This window comes from Microtus pennsylvanicus, chromosome 4 (assembly GCF_037038515.1).
Source record: "Microtus pennsylvanicus isolate mMicPen1 chromosome 4, mMicPen1.hap1, whole genome shotgun sequence".
NCBI classification, from domain to species: Eukaryota; Metazoa; Chordata; class Mammalia; order Rodentia; family Cricetidae; genus Microtus; species Microtus pennsylvanicus.
In genome coordinates, this window is record NC_134582.1 from 95,630,232 (window position 1) to 95,650,480 (window position 20,249).

The 20,249-nt window shown below is 44.4% G+C and overlaps 1 protein-coding gene across 2 annotated transcripts in view; it reads right to left on the minus strand.

Annotated features, from left to right (window-relative positions):
- The window catches only part of Cdyl (chromodomain Y like), a 132,716-nt gene that overhangs the window by 54,445 nt on the left and 58,022 nt on the right, over positions 1-20,249 (minus strand). The window contains exon 2 of one of the 2 annotated variants that reach the window (XM_075969902.1): positions 3,540-4,206. The exons of the other annotated variant lie outside the window; for it this stretch is intronic. Within the exon in view, the coding sequence (XP_075826017.1) occupies positions 3,540-4,206 (667 nt within the window). The remainder of the gene's footprint in view (positions 1-3,539; positions 4,207-20,249) is intronic. 2 annotated transcript variants of the gene reach the window in all.

Below are 20,249 nucleotides of genomic sequence, written 5' to 3' on the forward strand. Positions count from 1 at the left end.
AGAGGAAGCATCAGGACATACACGGTACACAGAAGGCTCTAACAGATGCCGACTTGGTGTACACACGCACTCACACGCACGTGCTTGTGTGATGTGTGTTGGGGGACACATGGCCATGTGTGTGGAGGTCAGAGGACAATCTTGTATGTTGGTCCTGGCCTTCCATGTTGTCTGAGACAGGGTCTCTTGTTGTCTGCTTGCTGCCCACTGCCCATGTAGGGTTGGCTGGCCCACAGACACTGTAGGTCCTTGGGCATCATGCACTTACACTATAGTGCCTGGCTTTTATGTGGGTTCTGGAGATTCAAAAGCAGGTTCTCACACTTGTGTGACAGGCATTTTAACCTACAAAACTCTTTTTAACCAATAAACTACCTCCCCAGTTCTCAACCTCATTTTACGAGGAAGGCTTTCACTGATTCTTGTTTTTCCCTCCCCAGCATTGAGATTTAAGGCAGGTGGGTGCTGGAATATAGTATCAGGTCTTCACGCATGTCAGTAAGCAGATACTGAGTCATTGGGAAATCCATCTTTCTGTTCAAAACATTAACCATGTGTTCAAGGGATGTATTTACCACTGAAAACAGCGTACAGTATAGGAATCAGAAGGGAGGCTTTGGGCCATTTTAATACACAAATACTTGTATAGATAACCATATGCACATTTGGTTTTTAACTATTTTAAATAGAAAACAAGGACTTAGAAGGTAGATTTATGGCTTCTCATTAATGTAGGTAAGGTGTTTACCTACTCCTCCACTAAGAGGTCAGAGATCATTCCTTGCTCTAATTACCTAGTGAATTAATTTTATGAAAGAAATAATTGCTTTTAAAAACTGTTGTAACTTTTTCTCTGCTCATAAATTCAAATGTGTGATTGTTCCATCATTCCACAAGTAGGAAATATGAGACAATTTGTCAGGAGACTAATCCCTCCCCCTCAACCAAAAAAAAAAAACCAAACCAGAAATAGACCCTATCATTGTTAGCATATGGAGCTGGCTATTATTCAAGAAGGCCTTCGCTTGCCTGCATTCATCTCCCCGAGGGTATGGATTTGTGGCATGGTTAGCTTTCCTCTTACTTTTAGGCAAGTGTTATGTTTCCATATTAACAGCTCCTCTTTAGTCCCTTACGGCTAAAGACACAGGGGTGATGCAGTCAGAATACCAGCACCCAGCAGTAATGCTTGGGACCACAAGGAAACGTGTACCTGAAAAGAGGGGGCATTGAGCAGGGTATAGTGGAACACGTCCATAATCCTGAGAGGCTGAGGCAGGAGGATTGCTGTGAACTTGAGGCTAGCCTAGGCTACATAATAAGTTCAGGGGCATGGAGTGCTACAGAGTAAAACCAGAAAGACTAAAATGAAAGGAGGTGCCCAAGTGAAAGTGTGTGTAAACAGTTGATTGACTGGAGAGCTGGAGGGTGACTCCGTGGGTAAAAGCACTTGCTGTTCTTCTAGAGGACATGCGATTCCCAGCACCCACTTTGGGTGGCTTACAACTGTGTGATTATAGATCCATGGGTTCAGACACCCTTTCTAGCCTGTGTGGGCCCCTGTATGCATGATAGCCATATAGACAAGCAGACAAACACATATAAAATAGCAATAAATTGGATTTTTAAGAAAAAAATTTTTGTAGGGACCAGCAAACGTTACGGCACATGGCCCTATGGGGAATCAGCTCTGTTCCTATAGCAGACACAACCATGGATAGTCCATACATAGATGAACACAACTGTGTTCCGGACAGACTTTACGTACAGACATACATCACTCTTACATTTTCACGTGTTTTGGTTTCTATGTCATAGGAAAAGTGAAGCCCACTCTTAGCTTGCATGCCATATAAAACCACGAGGTGAGTGGGGTCGGCCTCAAAGGCTGTCACTTTGCCAGCCATTGTCCTAGTCCTTGTCCAGAACGGAGCACAGTGCCTGGCCTGAAGTCATCAGTACACAACAGAGGCCCCCTGACTAGTAGAGACACTCTGGGGATAACACAGGAGATGACCTGAGACATTTGTTTTGATTACTTCTGTGTCTACGGCTCTTTCTATGAACCTTCACTTTCTCTGGATCTGAATTCCCTACTTGGGAAACAGAGCTCAGAAGCAGGTAATCAATAATCTCCTCCACCACTAAATGTCTATGATTTTCCTGGCTACGGAACGTCATCATAATCATAAATGAGCACTCATCCCATGTGAGTTTGATTTGCAGCCAGGAGAGCAGGACCTTGGGTCTAATATGTATCTGGAAAATGTTGGCAAGACAACAAATTTTAGTTAATAGCCTGCTGAGGTACCATACAAGGGCTAAAACCAAGAGGAAAACTTGCTGCATATACCATGACAGGATTGACAGCAATGCTCATGAGATTCTTACCTGAGGAGCTAAGCAGCTCCTCCCCGCCCCGCCCCCAGCAATCCCACACCAGTGTGGTATATTAGTCTACGAGACTGAGTTGGGTGCACACACAGCGACCACTGTAAGAAGGCTAAAAGGGGCCCAGGAGTACAGCCTGCAATTCAAGTGGAGTTCAGGAGGCAGATGAATAAGACAGGCCAGGGTATGCCGTCATGGTGCCTGCACAGGTGGAACAGTGGTCCAGGGGCATTCAGAAGTGTTCTTGCTACTCGGTGAGAAGACTCACTAGCTTGGTCTGAGGGTACCACTCTATCCAGTTATGTGAGATGGATAGGTGTCAAGAGGCAAGAGGCAGGAGAGCTATGAACAGCTTCAGCAGAGTGTGACTGGGACTCGATACTTCAGCGCCTGCAAGGCACGCCTGAGGCTCTAGACTTCATTAGCAGTCCCTCATACACGATCGACTCTGAGAAAGTTGGGGCAAGAAGACAGGATTAAGACTTTAAAGACCAGAATGGCCAGTGGGGTCAAAAACAGGCAGCCATTAAGGTGTGGATTAGTGAGGGGCAGGAGCCCCTGGAAGGCTGACTTAGGAAATGGGAAGGTCATGGCTGCGTGGAAGCAAGGAGATAGAGGCTAACAGACTGGTACTGTGCAGAGAGAGCTCCTCTTCCAAACAAAATGTGATAGGATCTGACCAGATGAACATCAAGAAACAGGCCAAACTCCTGAAGACACCCTCACTGGAAGCATTTCTGGTGATTCACGTGGGCAAACAGAGAGCATGCTGGTCCCATGAGAGACCACAGGCAGATCCTTAACAGAGCTGTGTGTAAGAGATGTAGGAAGGCGGGTGGCTTCATAAAGTTTGCTACAAAAGCAAAAGAAAACAAAAAAGCAAAACCAAGCATAGGCAGTTTAGGGGGAGACCCTGCACACATCTGTGGTGACAAAGGGAGAGCTAGTGCTGATTTGAGATGAAGGCCAAAGGCTTTGAGGAAAGAAAGAAGTCATCATGATCTCCTAAAGGCCTGGGAAACAGCTGTGTGAATGTGCCTCCCCTCCCCAGAGAATGAGAGATGAACTCTTCTAGAGAAGGACACATGCTCTCTAGGTCACTGCCCAGCATGTGAGCACAGCCTATCACAGCCCACCTAGACACTCACCTTTTCCATTAACAGCTAAGCCCGTGGCCATGGCAGCAGTCACGGGGCCAGAAACCTGAGGCACTAGTGGATGTATTCGGGGTCGGCTCCCCATCCTGGCTCGTTCTGCACCAGGACCCAGCAAAGCTCCAATGGGCTTCTCTGCAGTCACCTCTGGTGCTATGGTGTCCTCGGGACCCTGCTCCACAGGGTCCAGCTTCTCAGGGCTCTCCCCCTGAAAGCCGTCCACCGAGGTCCTGCCCTTCACAGGGCTCTTAGGCACGAGAATCTTGATCCCTGACTTGGCAAGGTCCATGTTCTTGCGATTTGCAAGAGATGGGGCTGTGTTTTTCCTGAACTTCTGGCTGGTAGCCAACAGCTGGCTGTTTTTGGACTCATGATCTTTGCCTACCACAAGTGCTTTGGGGGTGGTCTTGGAGAGGTTGCTGTGGGTGGACCTGGAGATCTGTTTCCGGGCGTTGCTGGGGGAGGCTCTGTTGGCACGGGCCAAGCTCCCCTCCTTCTGTCTCTCGCTGTGGCGCCGGTTGAAGTCAAGGATGTATTCCTCACAGTTCACCAGGTGCTGCTCCGGCTCCCACGTGTCGTCCTCACTGTCGTAGCCTTTCCAACGCACCAGATACTCTGTCTTTCCTTTCTTGTTTTTCCTTTTGTCAACAATCCTTTCCACCTATACATGAGAGAAAGGTTAAAAGACAATCCTCATTACTCGAGAAAGCTACAAGTTTAACAAGACAATATTCACCATCACCACCACGAGCATGAGCACTGCAAACACCACTATCACAGGCCATAACGTCCTCCCTTTCCTGCCCCAGTCAGTACAAAACACAAAGGCAACAACAGAATGTCAATGTCCCTGCCACGAGCTCAAACTACACTCACATTTTATACTCAAAATGTAGGAATACTATACACAAATCGTTATGTGGCACCCCATTAACACGTGAATTTTCTATGTTAATACCAGTTAAATAAACCACACATACAACACTAAAACAGAACTGATATAGCTTTCCAAAATTCGGGGCTAAGGCAGGATTGTTGTTGGCATTTCAAAGCCAGTCAGGGCTACACAGAAGAACCCTGTCTTAAAACACCAGTTATGTTTTAACCACAAGAACTACTGGTAATTTCAGAAATGTATCTTTATTTTAAGTATAAACTGGAAATAAACTAGTAACTATAAAACCAAAAATATATCCGCAGATGTGCACGAGGTAGCTAGTTTCTTTATGAGTCAAAGAGGCCTTTGCGCTGGATCTAACGGGGGCCGCAGGAGCCACCTGCAGTCACTGCTGGCCACCCTTAGGTGGGCAGCAGCAAGCAATGAGCTATGAACAGCAAGGGCTTTCTGTGGCATGCAGCTGACTCAACCAAAGGAACAGGACTCTGGGACATGCGACTTTATGGTGCTCAACGACAACCAACAAGGCCCTTTCTCTCAATGAAATGCTCTAGAATAGTAAGGCGATTTTCTCTCAATCTTGGTTTTAATTTTTATGCAAGCATCTTTAAAAGAAGGTGATGTTGATCATTTAGTGATGACTGATCCGTTGTGCACCAAATTTACATACAGCCCTTGTTTTGTATGCATCTAGTATTGTAATGTACTCTGTGACCGTAACATTCTGAGTGTAAAAGGCAGACTCACAATTCAGATGAAGGAAAATATTTAATATTAATGCCCACATGTTATTGCAGAAATACCCATAATCTGTTGTGACATCCATACATAATGTAAAAGCCACTAGACTGCTCCAAGGTGGTCAGGTGTTATTTCATGCCATGCCTGGCAGGCAAAAGCTCTTATCAGCTAACAGTTCTTTAATTAAGGCCACAAAGGTCTAAGCTCATCAAGTCTCCAAACATGAGTGTGTTTCTTTCAAAGTTACAGGTTAGAAGAGCCAGTGTACACCAAGTTCTCTAACACTCCAAATTAGACCGCAACCAAGTGTAAATAGCCCTAAAAGATATTCATTTTAAAAAAGATACGTCCTCCAACGTATCAATAAGACAGAGAATTAAAGCCCCTTAGCTGTAGAAAAGCCACAATTTAAACATTCACTATTGCTTCTATGTGAGGAGGATTAAGAACAGAAAGAGCTGTCCGCATGGGAGGAAGATTTCACACCAACAGATCTCGTGAGTAAAGAATTGCTGTCAGGAAGGCATGAGCTGGTCCACATAGACAGTAACACAGAAAGGAGAGCTCACATATGCAAGCCTTGCAGTGGAAGTAAAAGGTACATTTCTGGAAAATGCCAAAAAATCAATTTCATGGCAGCTGTGGTTTAAAAGTTTTAAAGGTGCATGGGAAAGAGATTGTGCCTTAAAGGGAAACTATGTTTTATGTTGTTTTGTCCCCCTAAATTCATTTCCGCCTCAGAAGTATGCACTCAACCAGAACACCCGCTTTTTCTCACTTCCATGTCCTTAAAGCTGAGGTGAGGACATGGGGCCACAGAATGCTGGCTTCTCTCCTCTGGGCCTGAGGACCTTGCCCCCCCCCCTTTTTGCCAAAGGAGAGGCAGTATGGGAACCAGTCTCAGCAGTTACCTGGATACATAGGTGGGCTTCTCAAATACTCAGGACCGAATTGTTCAGAGATGCCAAAAGAAGGTAATACTAAGCTAGTGGGCACTTTATGGGCACTGCTAAAGAACAGAAGTTTTAAGTTTCAGGGTTATATGCTCTCCCAACCACTCAACTCTTCTCAGGGGCAAGGAAGCAGAATCAAAATCAGTGATGTCTAAAAGAGCTAAAAACAGAGAGCCTTGTCATTTCCTGTGCTGTAATTCTTTAGTTTATTAGGTTATTTAAAATATAAAACCCATTGTTTGAGCCCACCATAATCTGTAGTTGCTAGCCCCTCAGACTGTGGGGGAGCAATTCCACACTCAGGCCACGTGCAACTAAATCTTGTGGTGGACTCAGCATGCAAACTGATACAACATAGTGACGAGGAGACAACCTGGGGTTGGAGAGGTGGAGTTACAAGGACACTTTATAGACTGCGCACAAATACAAACTTCACACAATTGGAGACCTGAGTGTGTTCCTGCACCCACTAGGGGACACTGTCTCCTTTGACAGAGGAAACTGTTAGGCCTTGACTCTGTATCTATGCAGCTGACACGAAATATCTGCAAAGAGCATCACTTGCATCAACAACGTGTTGAACAGTAAACCTACAACTATTTCATGAGTCCTTTCACAGTGGCGAGGGAGAAAACGCACAGATGAGCACAGACCCTTCTTTCTTCTACATCCTAGGTAACTCTTAGGATGTGCCCTCCTTGTGGTATGGATAAAGGACGGCCCTAGTGACATGAGGTCAATGCCAAGAATTTCATACAAGGTATTCTCTGTGGAAGGCGCTGACGTGCAGGTACACCCACAGAAAAGCTTTAAGATGATGAAAGCCACGACTCAGGGAAGGAAAAAGGCAGGAAAATCCCACCCAAATCACTTTCCTTAATAATGTCACCCAGAGTCACACATGAAATTCAAACCCTATGCTCTTATTTGTCTGTACAGTAAATCAACTCAAGTTCTTTGAGCTATGATTTTCTTCTAAAAGTAAAAAGCCAAAATGTGAGACAAGTAAAATCCAACCTTGTGGAATATCCCAGCCCCCTGCTGATGACTTGTAAAGTAGTGGAATTAATTGCCAAGCCACCTCTTTTGGACCACAATCTGGAGTGCCCAAGTCCAGCAATGTAAACTGAGGTTCTCAGGGCCGCAGAAGACAGAATGGAACACTTAGCAGAAAGGCTCAGCAGGGATGCGAGCAAAGAAGCCAACTCCATTCCTGCTGCAGTTTAACAAAAAAACAGCCTAAGGCATGCAAAATGCCACTGCCAGTTGCAAAGTCAAGCCAGCAGAAATCTGACACATCAGATCACTGTCCACACCATCCCCAGAGCAGCACGTTTACCAGGAATATGAGAGGTCCCTTGGACCAGTATGAAGCCACAAACAGTGCCAAGTGGAGAGAATAGCATACTAAAACCCTGCTTATAGAAAAAGAACTTTGGTAACCTAAAAGATGCAAAGGACTTAGACGACATAGCAGCCAATGAAAAAAGCTACCATGACTGTGAAGAAAAGATGCCTCACGTTTTTAGGATAGTTTCTGTGTAACGGTCTGACACTTTCCAGCTTCATCCCGGCATGAAAGCAACATAGATCCCATAGAAACTGTACTTCAAACTTGGAATCCTGACTTTGTAGGCTAGTGGGAACACAGTGGACCCTGCTGTGGTACACAGCTGCAGCGTCTGTCACCAAGGGAAACAGCTGGCTCTCTAAGGGGTGAGGAGCTGCTGAGTGCTTCTAGGGTTCTATGTGAAACACATTTTTTGGTAATTCCAACAGGTTTACTGAGAGATAATCCCATCAGAAGCGGAGCATCTACATTACAAAAACAGAGCGTTCCACAACTGAAACGAGGAAGAATTTAAGCACAACTATCTGAAGAGACTACAAAGAAACCCCCAAAGAAAGCAGGGGTCAGAGTCTTGGAACAGAGAAGCACGCCACATCATGCTGTAGCTGACAGGACTTGGACAAATCTGGGTCGAAAGGAAAGCAAAAATCTAGGTAGGTGGCAGACAGGACCCATCACAGAAGGAGGAAGACCAACCAACTTATTAACCCCTTCAAACCCGAGGCACATTTTTGAGTATTACTGTGTCCCAGGGCCCCTAAAACCAGCCAGCAACTCACCGACAGCCCTGGCTCATTACAGAGGAAGAAACTGTGACGATAATCCAAACAAAGATACATGGGTGCCGTGTGTATGGTGCTGGGCAGGCCTAAGTTTGAAAAATGCCCTCCCTGTGGAGCCACACAGGACATACGCTTGCATAACCCTGAAGCAAGGAGCCGCCATCTCAGGACCTGGACCTGTTGTACAGCTTATGTTTAGGATAAATGATTCAGTTCAAATTAGGGAAGCTTGTCCCTTTTTTTTGAAGGGCCTGTCTGGAAGCAGTCCACTTTTCCGGCTGTCCACCTGACTAGCCAGGTAGTCCTCTGGGGTGACTAAATGCTATCTGCAAATTTCCAGGTCTCCAAGGTCAGTTCTGTGTAGTGGGGCAGAAGCGAAGCCACTTGGCTGTTCTGCCAGTCTCTTCAACACTGAGGCCCAGAGCACCTTGGTCCTGACCTGGGCATTCATGAGTGGCCCGACAATTCTACAAGCTGAAAGAAGGGTGGCTTTCATTTGCCACCTGTGGTTTTCTAAGCAGCAGAACTGTAGAGGCCAAATGCAAATGCAATGTGTTCCCAGAAGAGAACTGTGAGCATTCTCGCCTTTTGCCCAAGAGCAGAACAGCCATGTTCCATTTGTACTCAATGGATGGGGTGGCTATTCCTTCTTGTCAACTTGACAGTATCTGGAATGAACTACAATCCAGAAATAGAGGCCACACCTTTGATCCAAATCTCGACGCAAGAGGACACACCTTTAATCTGGGCTATACCTTTTGCTGGAAGACTATACAAGAACATGGAAGGAAAGTTTTACTCTGCCTGCTTGCCAGAAAATCCATTCCTTCACTGGCACTGGACTCCAGTATATACAGAAGAGTGGATGAGATATCCAGCCTCATAGGACTGAGCAACTATTAGATTCTTGGACTATCCATTCACAGCTACTGCTAGCCATTGTTGGATTAGTTGGACTGCAGTCTTTAAGTCATTCCAACAAATTCACATGCTTGTGGTTTCAGGGTGTTCAAAGTCGCCCCTATACTCAAAAGTCACACTTGGTTTAACAACTGTGCCCCTTAACATGTTTGCAGGCTTGGTCTCCTGCTAGAGGGAGGTGGCAGCAACTGTACAAGGTGAACACTAGCTGGTAGGATTAAATCACTGAGAGTGTGTCCTTGAAGGGGACATTGGGAACCCCAGCCTGCTCTTATCTCTGCTTCCAGGATGCCTTGAGGTAAGCAGCTCCCTCCATGACCTGCTGCCTACCATGATATGCTTGCCTGCCTTACTGTAGGCGTGTGTTAGAGCAAAAAACTACTACTAATTTGTGTGGCAAACATGAAACTGAGACTTGTACGTTCAGCAGTGAAATGTTACATGACAGGATTGGGATGAACAAAGAATATGGACAAAGCTTGTGTGTGGCAGAGGCAATAAAAGGGGCACGAGTGAATTTTATGGGTGAAAACAGTCTCTGTGCCTAGCATATGGTAGCTATACAAGTGCCTACATCTATTACACTCTATTCATCTAAGATCTACGCATTTTCAGCTGTATCTGACATAATTTCTACACAACAGAAGAACACCACATGCTCCTTGGTATGAGAAGAGTTTCTGGCCAACACATTTAAAATGGCTGTTGGGTGCACAACAGCCCATAGCTATGCAACAGGGCTTCCCACGAGGAAGCCAACACAATAGCTGTGAAGGCCCATGTGGTGGAGATGGAGACTCTGCTGATCCCAAAGCCAGAAGTGAACATGTGGAGATGCCGAGCACAAGGTAATTCATACTGCATGATTGTACGTTCCAAATCAGTAAGGCCAATGCTACAAACTGCGTGTGGGACAAATTCTAGGCAATTTATAAAAGAAAGCAAACCACCAGTGAGCACGAACAACACCACTTGATCTCACCCAGCGTAAGGCTCACCAGGGTGTGTGGGAACATCTCTGTGAAGGCTGCCTGAGCTGCATGTTTCATAGAGCGCTGCAATCTTACAGTGAGCATGGGAGGCAGTAAGGCAGCCTTCTTGGTGTGTGTGTGTGTAATTGTGTGCATGCGAGAGTGCGCACGGGTCGGGGGGAACTCAGCTAAGGAAGTAACCGGAGGGGTGCACACAGACTCAGACAGGTGGGGGAACAGTAGAGTGAGTGAGCAGGTGAGAGGACGAATTGGCGGTGCTACTGCATCCCGTGTCTGCACTCGGACTGGCTCTTACAAGCACAGCATGACGCCCCGCATCTGTTACTTCCTTTGATAACAAATTCTGTACTATCATACACGCTCAGTTTATTCTTAAAGCGAGTCAGCAGGATTAAAACAGGAGTTTAATAGCCATATTTCCAATGGGTTAAATATTAAGTTAGCTTTCAAAACATAGAAAAAAGGGAGAAAAATGAGCATATTTCCATCCACCCGAAAACTACACACACATCACAGTGCTGTAGTAATCACACTTCTCCCCCTGCCATGCAGACGCTCGATGCACAGCAGTAAAAAGACACTCGGAACATAGATAAGAGGGGATGAGCACACGCTTCAATAAGATCAGGAATTCTCTATGAATAAAAAGATGAAATGGATCTTTCTTGCTAAAGTTCTCACAGTTGCTAGATTACATTTTAAAAAACAAACTCAAACTTGGGGCGCAAGAGTTGGCAGCAAGAGCAGCTCAGCCTTTTCTGGTTCATCCTTCCTGGTCTTCCTGCAGGGGCTATACTGCCTGATACCTCCTCTCTCTTCCTATCCCACCCAGCTTGCATCCAGAACCCTCCCCCTTTTCTGCCTCCCTCCCCTCTTTGGCCACATAACATCTCCCAGCTCAGCCTGTTCTGGGACCAAATCCGAATCAGGAGGGCAACCGGGAGGGCGGTACTTCCTTTGTCTCAATAGTGTGGTATTGGCATAATAACAGAGAAATCGACCAATGGAATCGTATAGAAGACCCGAATTTTAACCCACAAACCTATGAACACCTCATTTTCGATAAAGGAGCTAAAAGTATACAATGGAAGAAAGAAAGCATCTTCAACAAATGGTGCTGGAACAACTGGATGTCAACCTGTAGAAGAATGAAAATAGACCCATATCTTTCACCAAGCACAAAACTCAAGTCCAAATGGATCAAAGACCTCAATATCAGTCTGAACACACTTAACCTAATAGAAGAGAAAGTAGGAAGTACCCTACAACATATGGGCACAAGAGATCGCTTCCTATGTATAACCCCAGCAGCACAGACAGTAAGGGCAACATTGAATAAATGGGACCTACTAAAACTGAGAAGCTTCTGTAAAGCAAAGGACACTGTCACTAAGACAAAAAGGCAACCCACTGACTGGGAGAAGATCTTCACCAATCCCGCAAAAGACAAAGGTCTGATCTCCAAAATATATAAAGAACTCAAGAAACTAGACTTTAAAATGCTAATTAACCCAATTAAAAAATGGGGCACTGAACTGAACAGAGAATTCTCAACAGAAGAACTTCAAATGGCCAAAAGACACTTAAGGTCATGCTCAATTTCCTTAGCGATCAGGGAAATGCAAATCAAGACAACTTTAAGATACCATCTTATACCTGTCAGAATGGCTAAAGTCAAAAACACCAATAATAGCCTTTGCTGGAGAGGTTGTGGAGTTAGGGGCACACTCATCCATTGCTGGTGGGAATGCAAACTTGTCCACTATGGATATCAGTGTGGCGGTTTCTCAGGAAATTCGGGATCAACCTGCCCCAGGACCCAGCAATACCACTCTTGGGAATATACCCAAGAGATGCCCTATCATATGACAAAAACATTTGTTCAACTATGTTCATAGCAGCATTATTTGTAATAGCCAGATCCTGGAAACAACCTAGATGTCCTTCAATGGAAGAATGGTTGAAGAAAGTGTGGAATATATACACATTAGAGTACTACTCAGCGGTAAAAAACAATGACTTCTCGAATTTTGCATGCAAATGGATGGAAATAGAAAACACTATCCTGAGTGAGGTGTCCCAGACCCAAAAAGATGAACATGGGATGTACTCACTCATAATTGGTTTCTAGCCATAAATAAATGACATTGAGTCTATAATTTGTGATCCTAAAGAAACTAAATAAGAAGAAAAACATAGAGTTATCCTCCTGGATATGGGAAGTAGACAAGATTGCTGAGCAAAAATTGGGATCTTGGGGGTGGGGTGGATGGGGTAAGGGGAGATGGGGAGAGATACGTGAGAAGGGGAGGATGGGGGGAACTTGGGGAATTGGGATGGTTGGGATAAAGGAAGGATGGATATGGGAGCGGGGAAGCATATATCTTAATTAAGGGATCCAGCTTAGGGTGGGCAAGAGACCTGAACCTAGAGGGGCTCCCAGGTGCCCAGGGGGATGTCCCCAGTTAGTGAAATGGCCCTATCCTATAACCACACTGATGAATATCTTGCATATCACCATAGAACCTTCATCGGGCGATGGATGGAGATAGAGACAGAGACCCATATTGGAGCACCGGAATAAGCTCTCAAGGTCCCAATGAGGAGCAGACGGAGGAAGAACATGAGCAAGGAAGTCAGGACCACAAGGGGTGCACCCACCCACTGAGACAGAGGGACTGATCTATTGGGAGCTCACCAAGGCCAGCTGGACTGGAACTGAAAAAGCATGGGATAAAACCGGACTCTCTGAACAATGAGGACTGATGAGAAGCCAAAGACAATGGCACTGGGGTTTGATCCTACTTCATGTTCTGGCTTTGTGGGAGCCTAGCAAGTTTGGATGCTCACCTTCCTAGACCTAGATGGAGGGGGGAGGACCTTGGACTTTCCACCTGACTGCTCTTTGGTATGGAGAGGGAGGGGGGAGTGGAGTGGGAGGAAGGGGAGGGAAATGGGAGGAGGCGGAAATTTTTTTTCCAAGAAAAAATAAATTAAAAAAAAAAGTTGGCAGCAAGAGAGTTTACCCACTAAGCTATCTTGCCACCCCCATTCATTTTTTTTCTTAAGAGATCTACCTAAATTAAAATGAATTTTAAAAACAATTAATGGCAATGCTGCTGAAAAGAAGTTGCCAATAAGCTACTTTTCCATGGGGTTTCTGTTCTGGATACATGTAGAATGGTGCAAATACACGTACTTGCTGCTGTATGCTTGACAGAATACAACTAAATCAAATCTGTGTGTGTGCACTGTACACACAGGGTGACAGAGAACTTCTCCACATGGTGTCATGACTGTGCGACAACGATGCAAACTCATTTCACAACTGTATTCCTCTGTATTCCTCGTCAGATACCTCCGAGCAGAATAAAGCATTTGCTATTTCTCACGGGCCACACAGACCCAACACGCTAAATGGGGAGCTTGGAGAAGTCATATAAAGAAATTCCTGTTGTGAAACCGAATGGCTGGTACTATGCTGTACAGCCTGGCTTTATCAATGCCGGAGACAAAGATGGAACTGTGGCGGCTAAAAATAGACAAGCAGGAATTCTGAGGCTGGGAATTTTCTGTTTAGTTCTATTTTCATAAGACCACAGAAAAGCTAGGAACTACAGTTTATCTGAATTTTCTTAAATTTGTTAAACTCTTACCAAAATATTCACCTTTAAACCTCACGTTTTACAAGAGAAACATCCATCCCCATAATGACTTGGACATCTGGGCAGAGACTCAGGTGTCTGAACCAACTGCTAGCTGAGTCAGCTTTGATGCTGATACCTGGGCCCCCACTTCCTGAACTGCAGAGTGTAAGCAGGCTCCCTGGGCCACAATAGGCTCCCAACTCCACCTCCTTGCCACGACTGACTGTGTTCTATTAAACTGTGAGCCCAATAAATCTCTAAATTGCTTCAGCCATGTATTTTACAGCAATTAAAAAAACAAAACAACAAATAAACAAAAACCAGTCAAGACGATACTACAAATCTCCAAGCACACCCAAACTAAACCAAGTACAGAGTACATCAGACAGAAGGCAGGCGCCTCACAAAAGAAATCTTGTAGATCTCACCTGTTGGGTTTAATTAAAAATATTCTCATCAATTATAAGCTGCTACTTTGTTGTTAAAATCCCAATCTTCTGCTGACAGAAACAAGCACATCCATCAGAGGAATAAAACTCACTCCTGTGTGAAATGTAGCGAGGTTGTTCTACATACAGTCCTCAAAACACAAGTGGACACTGCACAATCATAGAAGACCCAAAACCAACAAGGCCATTGAGACGAGAACAACTACTCCGGCAGAAATCAAATCTCTGCAACTTCTGCACAAATGTTTCAGACAATGGCAGGGAAGCAAAAACACTCGCCAGCATCAGCATCACAAGGCCGACTTCTGTGATGTTGCCTCTATTGGGCCCAAAGATCTGCTCTATGTACTCACTCAGTGGAAGACTCCATTTTCCCCCAAACTCAGTAGAAAGCATTTGCCAACGTACTCCTCTGTATACGTGAAGTCCTGCCCTTCCAGTTCTAATGTGGTCTGGTATTTTTATTGTCCCCACTTGAAGCCCCTTGGTTTGGTGGGTGCCACTCACTGTCACTCATTCCATCTTGCTCTCTTTAAATGTGTCAATTTGGCACAACCATTCTTCCGCTGTTCTCACCAGGTTTTGTTTTGTCGTGGTGGAGAGCAATGGCTTCCAGCTCACCAGGTGGCAGGGGAAGCAAGCAGGAAGGCTAATGGCTGACTCTCCACTGCACCTTTACAGAGCTTGGTGGTACCCAGGGGTGGAAGCTGCAGGTTAGTCAAACACAGTTCTACTGTAAGATAAAAACCATCTGAAGAACAGATTCTGCTTTAAAACGCACACCAAACAACAAATTAAACTACCGAGAAAAGCTAAGAGATCACAGATGAAATAAAAATGACAAAATATGCAATTGTGAGTATGAGATGACTGAGTGTGGGTGTGTGGAAGAGTCCATTTACTGTTCTAGTTGTGATACAAATTTTGTACCCATCTGAAAATGGAAGAGAAATCAAAGCAAGGTGAAATCTGGGTGATCCACTCTTTTGAATGAGGAGAATGTATCAGTGAACTCTGTGGGTCTGGAGTACTGGTGTGCAGGTGTGAGGGGGCCTGCCCATCAGCTGGCTCCAGGACGCTCTCCTTCCTCTTAAAGGCAAGCACTGACATGTTCACTTTGATAGAGACAGGCATGAACTCCTTTTCATTCCCAATGTTTAGCCCAACCTAGCAAGTTTTAGTTTGTATCTTCTCAACTGAATCCATGCTTTTACTTTCTATTATTATTTTCTGTTCTTATTTTTAGCATCCTTTTTTTCTTTGGCTTTCCCGATGTTCTTCTGTAATCTGCAATTCAAACACAAGGCTAACAATGATTTGGTTTTAGGTGTTCTCTTAATTTCCCTGTGAGTTCCTCAACAGCTCACAAAATATAATGAGTTTAAATTTCCAAAATGCTTAATTAAACATTCAGCTTCTAATTAGAAACTACCAACCACAGAACAGATTTTAGTCTTTCTTGGTGTTTGCTGCTTTGTGACTTATTACAACGACAAATTAAGAATGCATTTGTCAGGTATGGTGCCATATACCTTTAATTCCAGCACTAAGGAGGAAGAGGTGCGTGTTTCTCCGTGAGTTCAAGGCCAGCCAGGGCTACAAAGTGAGATCCCATCGCAGGAAAGAGAAAATGAGGGATGGAGTGGAGGAGGAGGGAAGGAAAAGAAAAAAAGAGAGGGGAGGACTTCTTGAAAACCTACTCGTTCAAGCTATAGAATTTGCTTGGCTAAACAATGAGCACCTTTTGTCTTTTCACCTTTAAATTTCTATTTTATGTTTCTGATACTCTGGCAATAATTATCATGATTTTAAGTTATCTGCATTTATTTTGATGATTTCATTCTATTTACTGTTTTTGTATTTTTTCTCCCTCTTCATAATTTGCATGCTTTTAAATGGTTGTCCTTAAATCTTCTAATACGCTTTTGACAGTTAATCTCAATTGTCAAGTTGATGAGATGGACAATGATCTAGGAAGTGGGCCTCTGGGTATGTTTGTGGCTGAGTATCTTTATTAGGTTTGCTGATGTGGGAAGATCTGCCTACTGTGGGTGGCAACATTCCCTGGGCTGATCCTCAACTGTATGAAAAAAAGGAAGTGAACTGAGCACAAACATTCACTGTTCTTTGCTTCTATTATGGATACAAAGTGAACAGTTGCTTCCAGCACCCACTACCTTGATGTCCCTGCATCCTGAGACTGAGCCACAATAAGCCCTTTTATCACTAAGTTGCTTTTGTGGGGTACTTTGTAACAAACAGAAAAGGACGCCTCCTGGTGAGCTGGGAACTCATTTTTGCTCCAAAGAACAAAAAGTTGTGTACTACCTTTCTATTTAACCATAAAGTGGGGCGGGAGATGTTCCACCTGCAAAGGCATGTCTTGCTTGACTCAGCCAGAGAAGCCAGGAAGGAACTGCCAGGTCTTCAGAACCAAAGTAAACTAATGAGACCTTGTCCTACACAAGCCTGAGAGTAAATGCCACCTCTTTAGGCTGTTTATAAGGAAAATGGCTTTGGAGTTACAACCAAAGATGAACAAATTAAGGAGCGATCATGATGTTTTATCACAGACATAGCTCACACTGTTATCCACAGCAGGCATTACATTAGTTAAACAATCTTCCTCAAAGTTACAAGTGTGAGTTCAGTTTGTTTCCTTGTTAGATCATGTGTAGAGCTATTTCATAAGGCAGCTGTAAAATGCTGTTTCACCTAACACTAAGGGTTCTAAGTGCAGGCAAGGATGACTTTCTTTAGAAAATAAAATCTGGAGGAGTCAGTTGTTACCAGCTGGTATCTTGTTCACAGACTTAAAGCCCATTTCATAGCCTCAAACCAGACAGACAGCCCACTGACCTCCTTGACCAAAACAAAACAGCAGAACTTACACCGGTCTTTCAGAGATAAATTATTCAGGCTGGATGCCAGGCGGAGGACCTCTGAGTTTGCATCCTGGAGAGTCCTGTTTGTCCACACAAACTAAGTAAAGCCAGTGCCCACAAAGGAATCCACAGTAACTCAAGAAAAAAGAACCAATACTCTTGACAGCTATCTTGTTTCTAGATCCTAGAGAGTGGGGTTGGGAAACTCTTTAAATTCATGATCAGGGCTATCCATGTACATGAATGGGCAACCATGACTTAATAGAGAATGCATATTTTGTGCTGGAAGTTGGTTTTTTTTTTTTAGGATGTTGCCCATGGATCTTTACAACCTAGCCAAAATCAGATCCTTGCAACCAAGGAATTCAAGGTATACCGAGTAAAACTGCACAGAGACAAATCATTTTTATCCAACTGTATTAAAGGCATCGGCTGGAACAGAACTAGGGTGAGGGGAGTTTCCAAGGGGTACCCTCTAATTCACTCCACTAAAGAGCAACCTCATAAAGATAACACACCTTCACACGGTTGACATAGTGACAGCTTTACTATGGAAACAGATCCTCAGACATCATAATGCTGTATCGGGAGATGCAGCAACTTTCTAAGATGCCCAATCTGTCTTGGACCTCTTGATCCCCTGACCTCAGCGTCCCAAGAGTTTGGGCCACCATGCCTGATATGTTCTAAGCTTCTAAAGGTGGATCGTTACTGTGTTGTTTCCTTTTCTTCCACAGAAAGGCGGGTATCACTTACACCTCACAAGATCTGACGGGAGCAGAGTGCAAACCTGGCCAAGGCTGTATCTCCTCCATCCTAGCTATTTACACAACTACACCTTTATCTATGCTATGGACCACCACAGGCTGTACTTTGTTGTCTTTCAGGCCCATGTGGCTATCCTAGGTGTCGCCAAACAAATCATAAATATACATGGCTAGAAAAAGCACTTTGTGTCTCCAATAACTTGTTCTCAGTACTATACTGCTCACTGACATTGACTGTGTTACATCTCTAACCCTTCTTGCATGAGAGAAATAAGGGATCTCTAATTAATATCACCTTCTATATTGTTCTTACCGGTACTAAACTCCTAGTCAGAGAATTACCACCCAAATGCTAACACGGTGGTTGTTACACCATCATGGTCACTAACGGATAAACTCCAAGACAGGGCCTGGTGGACGGATGGCGTGAGGAGGGTGTGGTTGGCAAGCAGTAATGATAACCTTAAGCATATACATGTGGAATGCAACACCCAAGTCACAATTCAAAAAAGCCAAAAACATACGCTGGATCTTATGAGAGTTGTGTCCATAAAAGTCAAACCATAAGCCCAGCCACGCAAGCACACTGTACGGGTGACACAAAGGGGCACCTACCAGATGCTCCTTGACCCACTAGCACCCGAGATTGACAAAAATGTCCCTGTTAAATATAACTTGTAATGTATACATAATTATCTAATGCCGAAGCTCACGGTAAAGATATTCTTTTATGGAAATGGCTGCAGAGAATAGCCACCTTCAACCAAGACTTGAAAATGTGTAGTATAAAGTTCCTGGGACCAACTAGGGGTCTGCTAATGAAAAACAGACATTTCCCCATCTGAAAAGCTAAAGAGGTTGAACAAAAAAGCCTACATCAAACAACAAACCGGGCACGGGATTCTGCTTGCTAAAGCTAGGAGCAAGTAGAAGTGATGTGTATGTAGTGACTAGTGCTGAGGAAAAGAGACCAAGGAGACACACACAGCTCACAAACAGGAGCTCCCCTTGAATTAAAATCCCCGCTGTTGTAATCAAAGGATAGATTTGTCCACAGAACACAGAAGTCACGTGTTTCACTGCAAACCTGACAGAATAAGAACTATTCCAGAAAACTTACTAGGGATGCCGGCTTCAACCCAACAGAAAAACCAAAGGATGGAAAATGTGCACAAGTCTGATTCCAGCACTAAGTGAATCAGACATGAACAAAGGACACAGCAGGTACCTGACATTTAACACAGCTGATTAATATTTTTGAGAGCTTATTTGGCAGTCACTGTTTTGAGTTCTTTATGCCTTAACTCATTTAATTCCTGCAAAACCCTCGGTGACGAATCTTATCTGTCTTTCCCTTTCTACAGAGGAAGTCAGGTACAGGGAGTCAAGTCTAACGTAAAAGTCCACTCTCTTCTGTATCTACAGCCTTCAATCCTATTATCCACATGGAGAACTATGGCATATGCTGGAGTTGGAAAACAAAAGACAAAGGCAGGTAATAAAACTGTGTGTGATGAGGTTGGGGAGCAGGAGGGCTAGCCATCACCTGAGTTCACGCCTGCCTGACTCTGACAGGGCTCCACAGAGTCTGGGTTGTTCATCTGTGTAACCAGGCAACACTGGTACAATGTGAACACCCTTTACTAAAATGTTTGGGGACCAGATGTGCTTCAGGCAAATAGCCGGGGCCCTGGCACTCAGTATGGCTGCATCTATGGTCCCCACTACTGCATAGGAAAGAGATCACATGGAAGAATGACTAAGAAAATGGGCTTAGGTCCACTTAGACCTCATAGGAGTGTTTCCACAGCCTCGAGCAATTCACATTATAGCAGTTTGATTTCTTGTTTCTAAGTACAATTGTATTGCTTAAATACAGAGCTATTTTCACTTACAGGAGGAAGGAGGGATAAAATACTTACTTGGACAAGAAGCATACTTAGAGATAATAGATAAGAGAAAGCGTATCAATGAGGCTTCTATGTGGAACCTTTGTCTTCAGAAATAAACTCAATTTGAAGGGCGAGGGAATTGTGAGGAAGAAAAGGGCCCGGAGCTAGTGCAAAAAACACGGGAGAACAAGCGGCAGGAGATGATTTGTGAGGTAGAAAAACTGGAGACTGAACGGCAGAACCTTGTCTCTGAATCGGGCTCCTTAGGCAGAGGGCGCTCTCTCCTAGGTGGGGATGATGGGAAACAAGAACTTTGGAGAGTTCAAGAGAAACATCAATGTGGGGCAATTCCCTGTAAAGCTGATGCGGCCTCAGGACAAGCTTTACCTGGTCAGGTAGCCCAAGCAAACTTCAAACTAAGCAGCC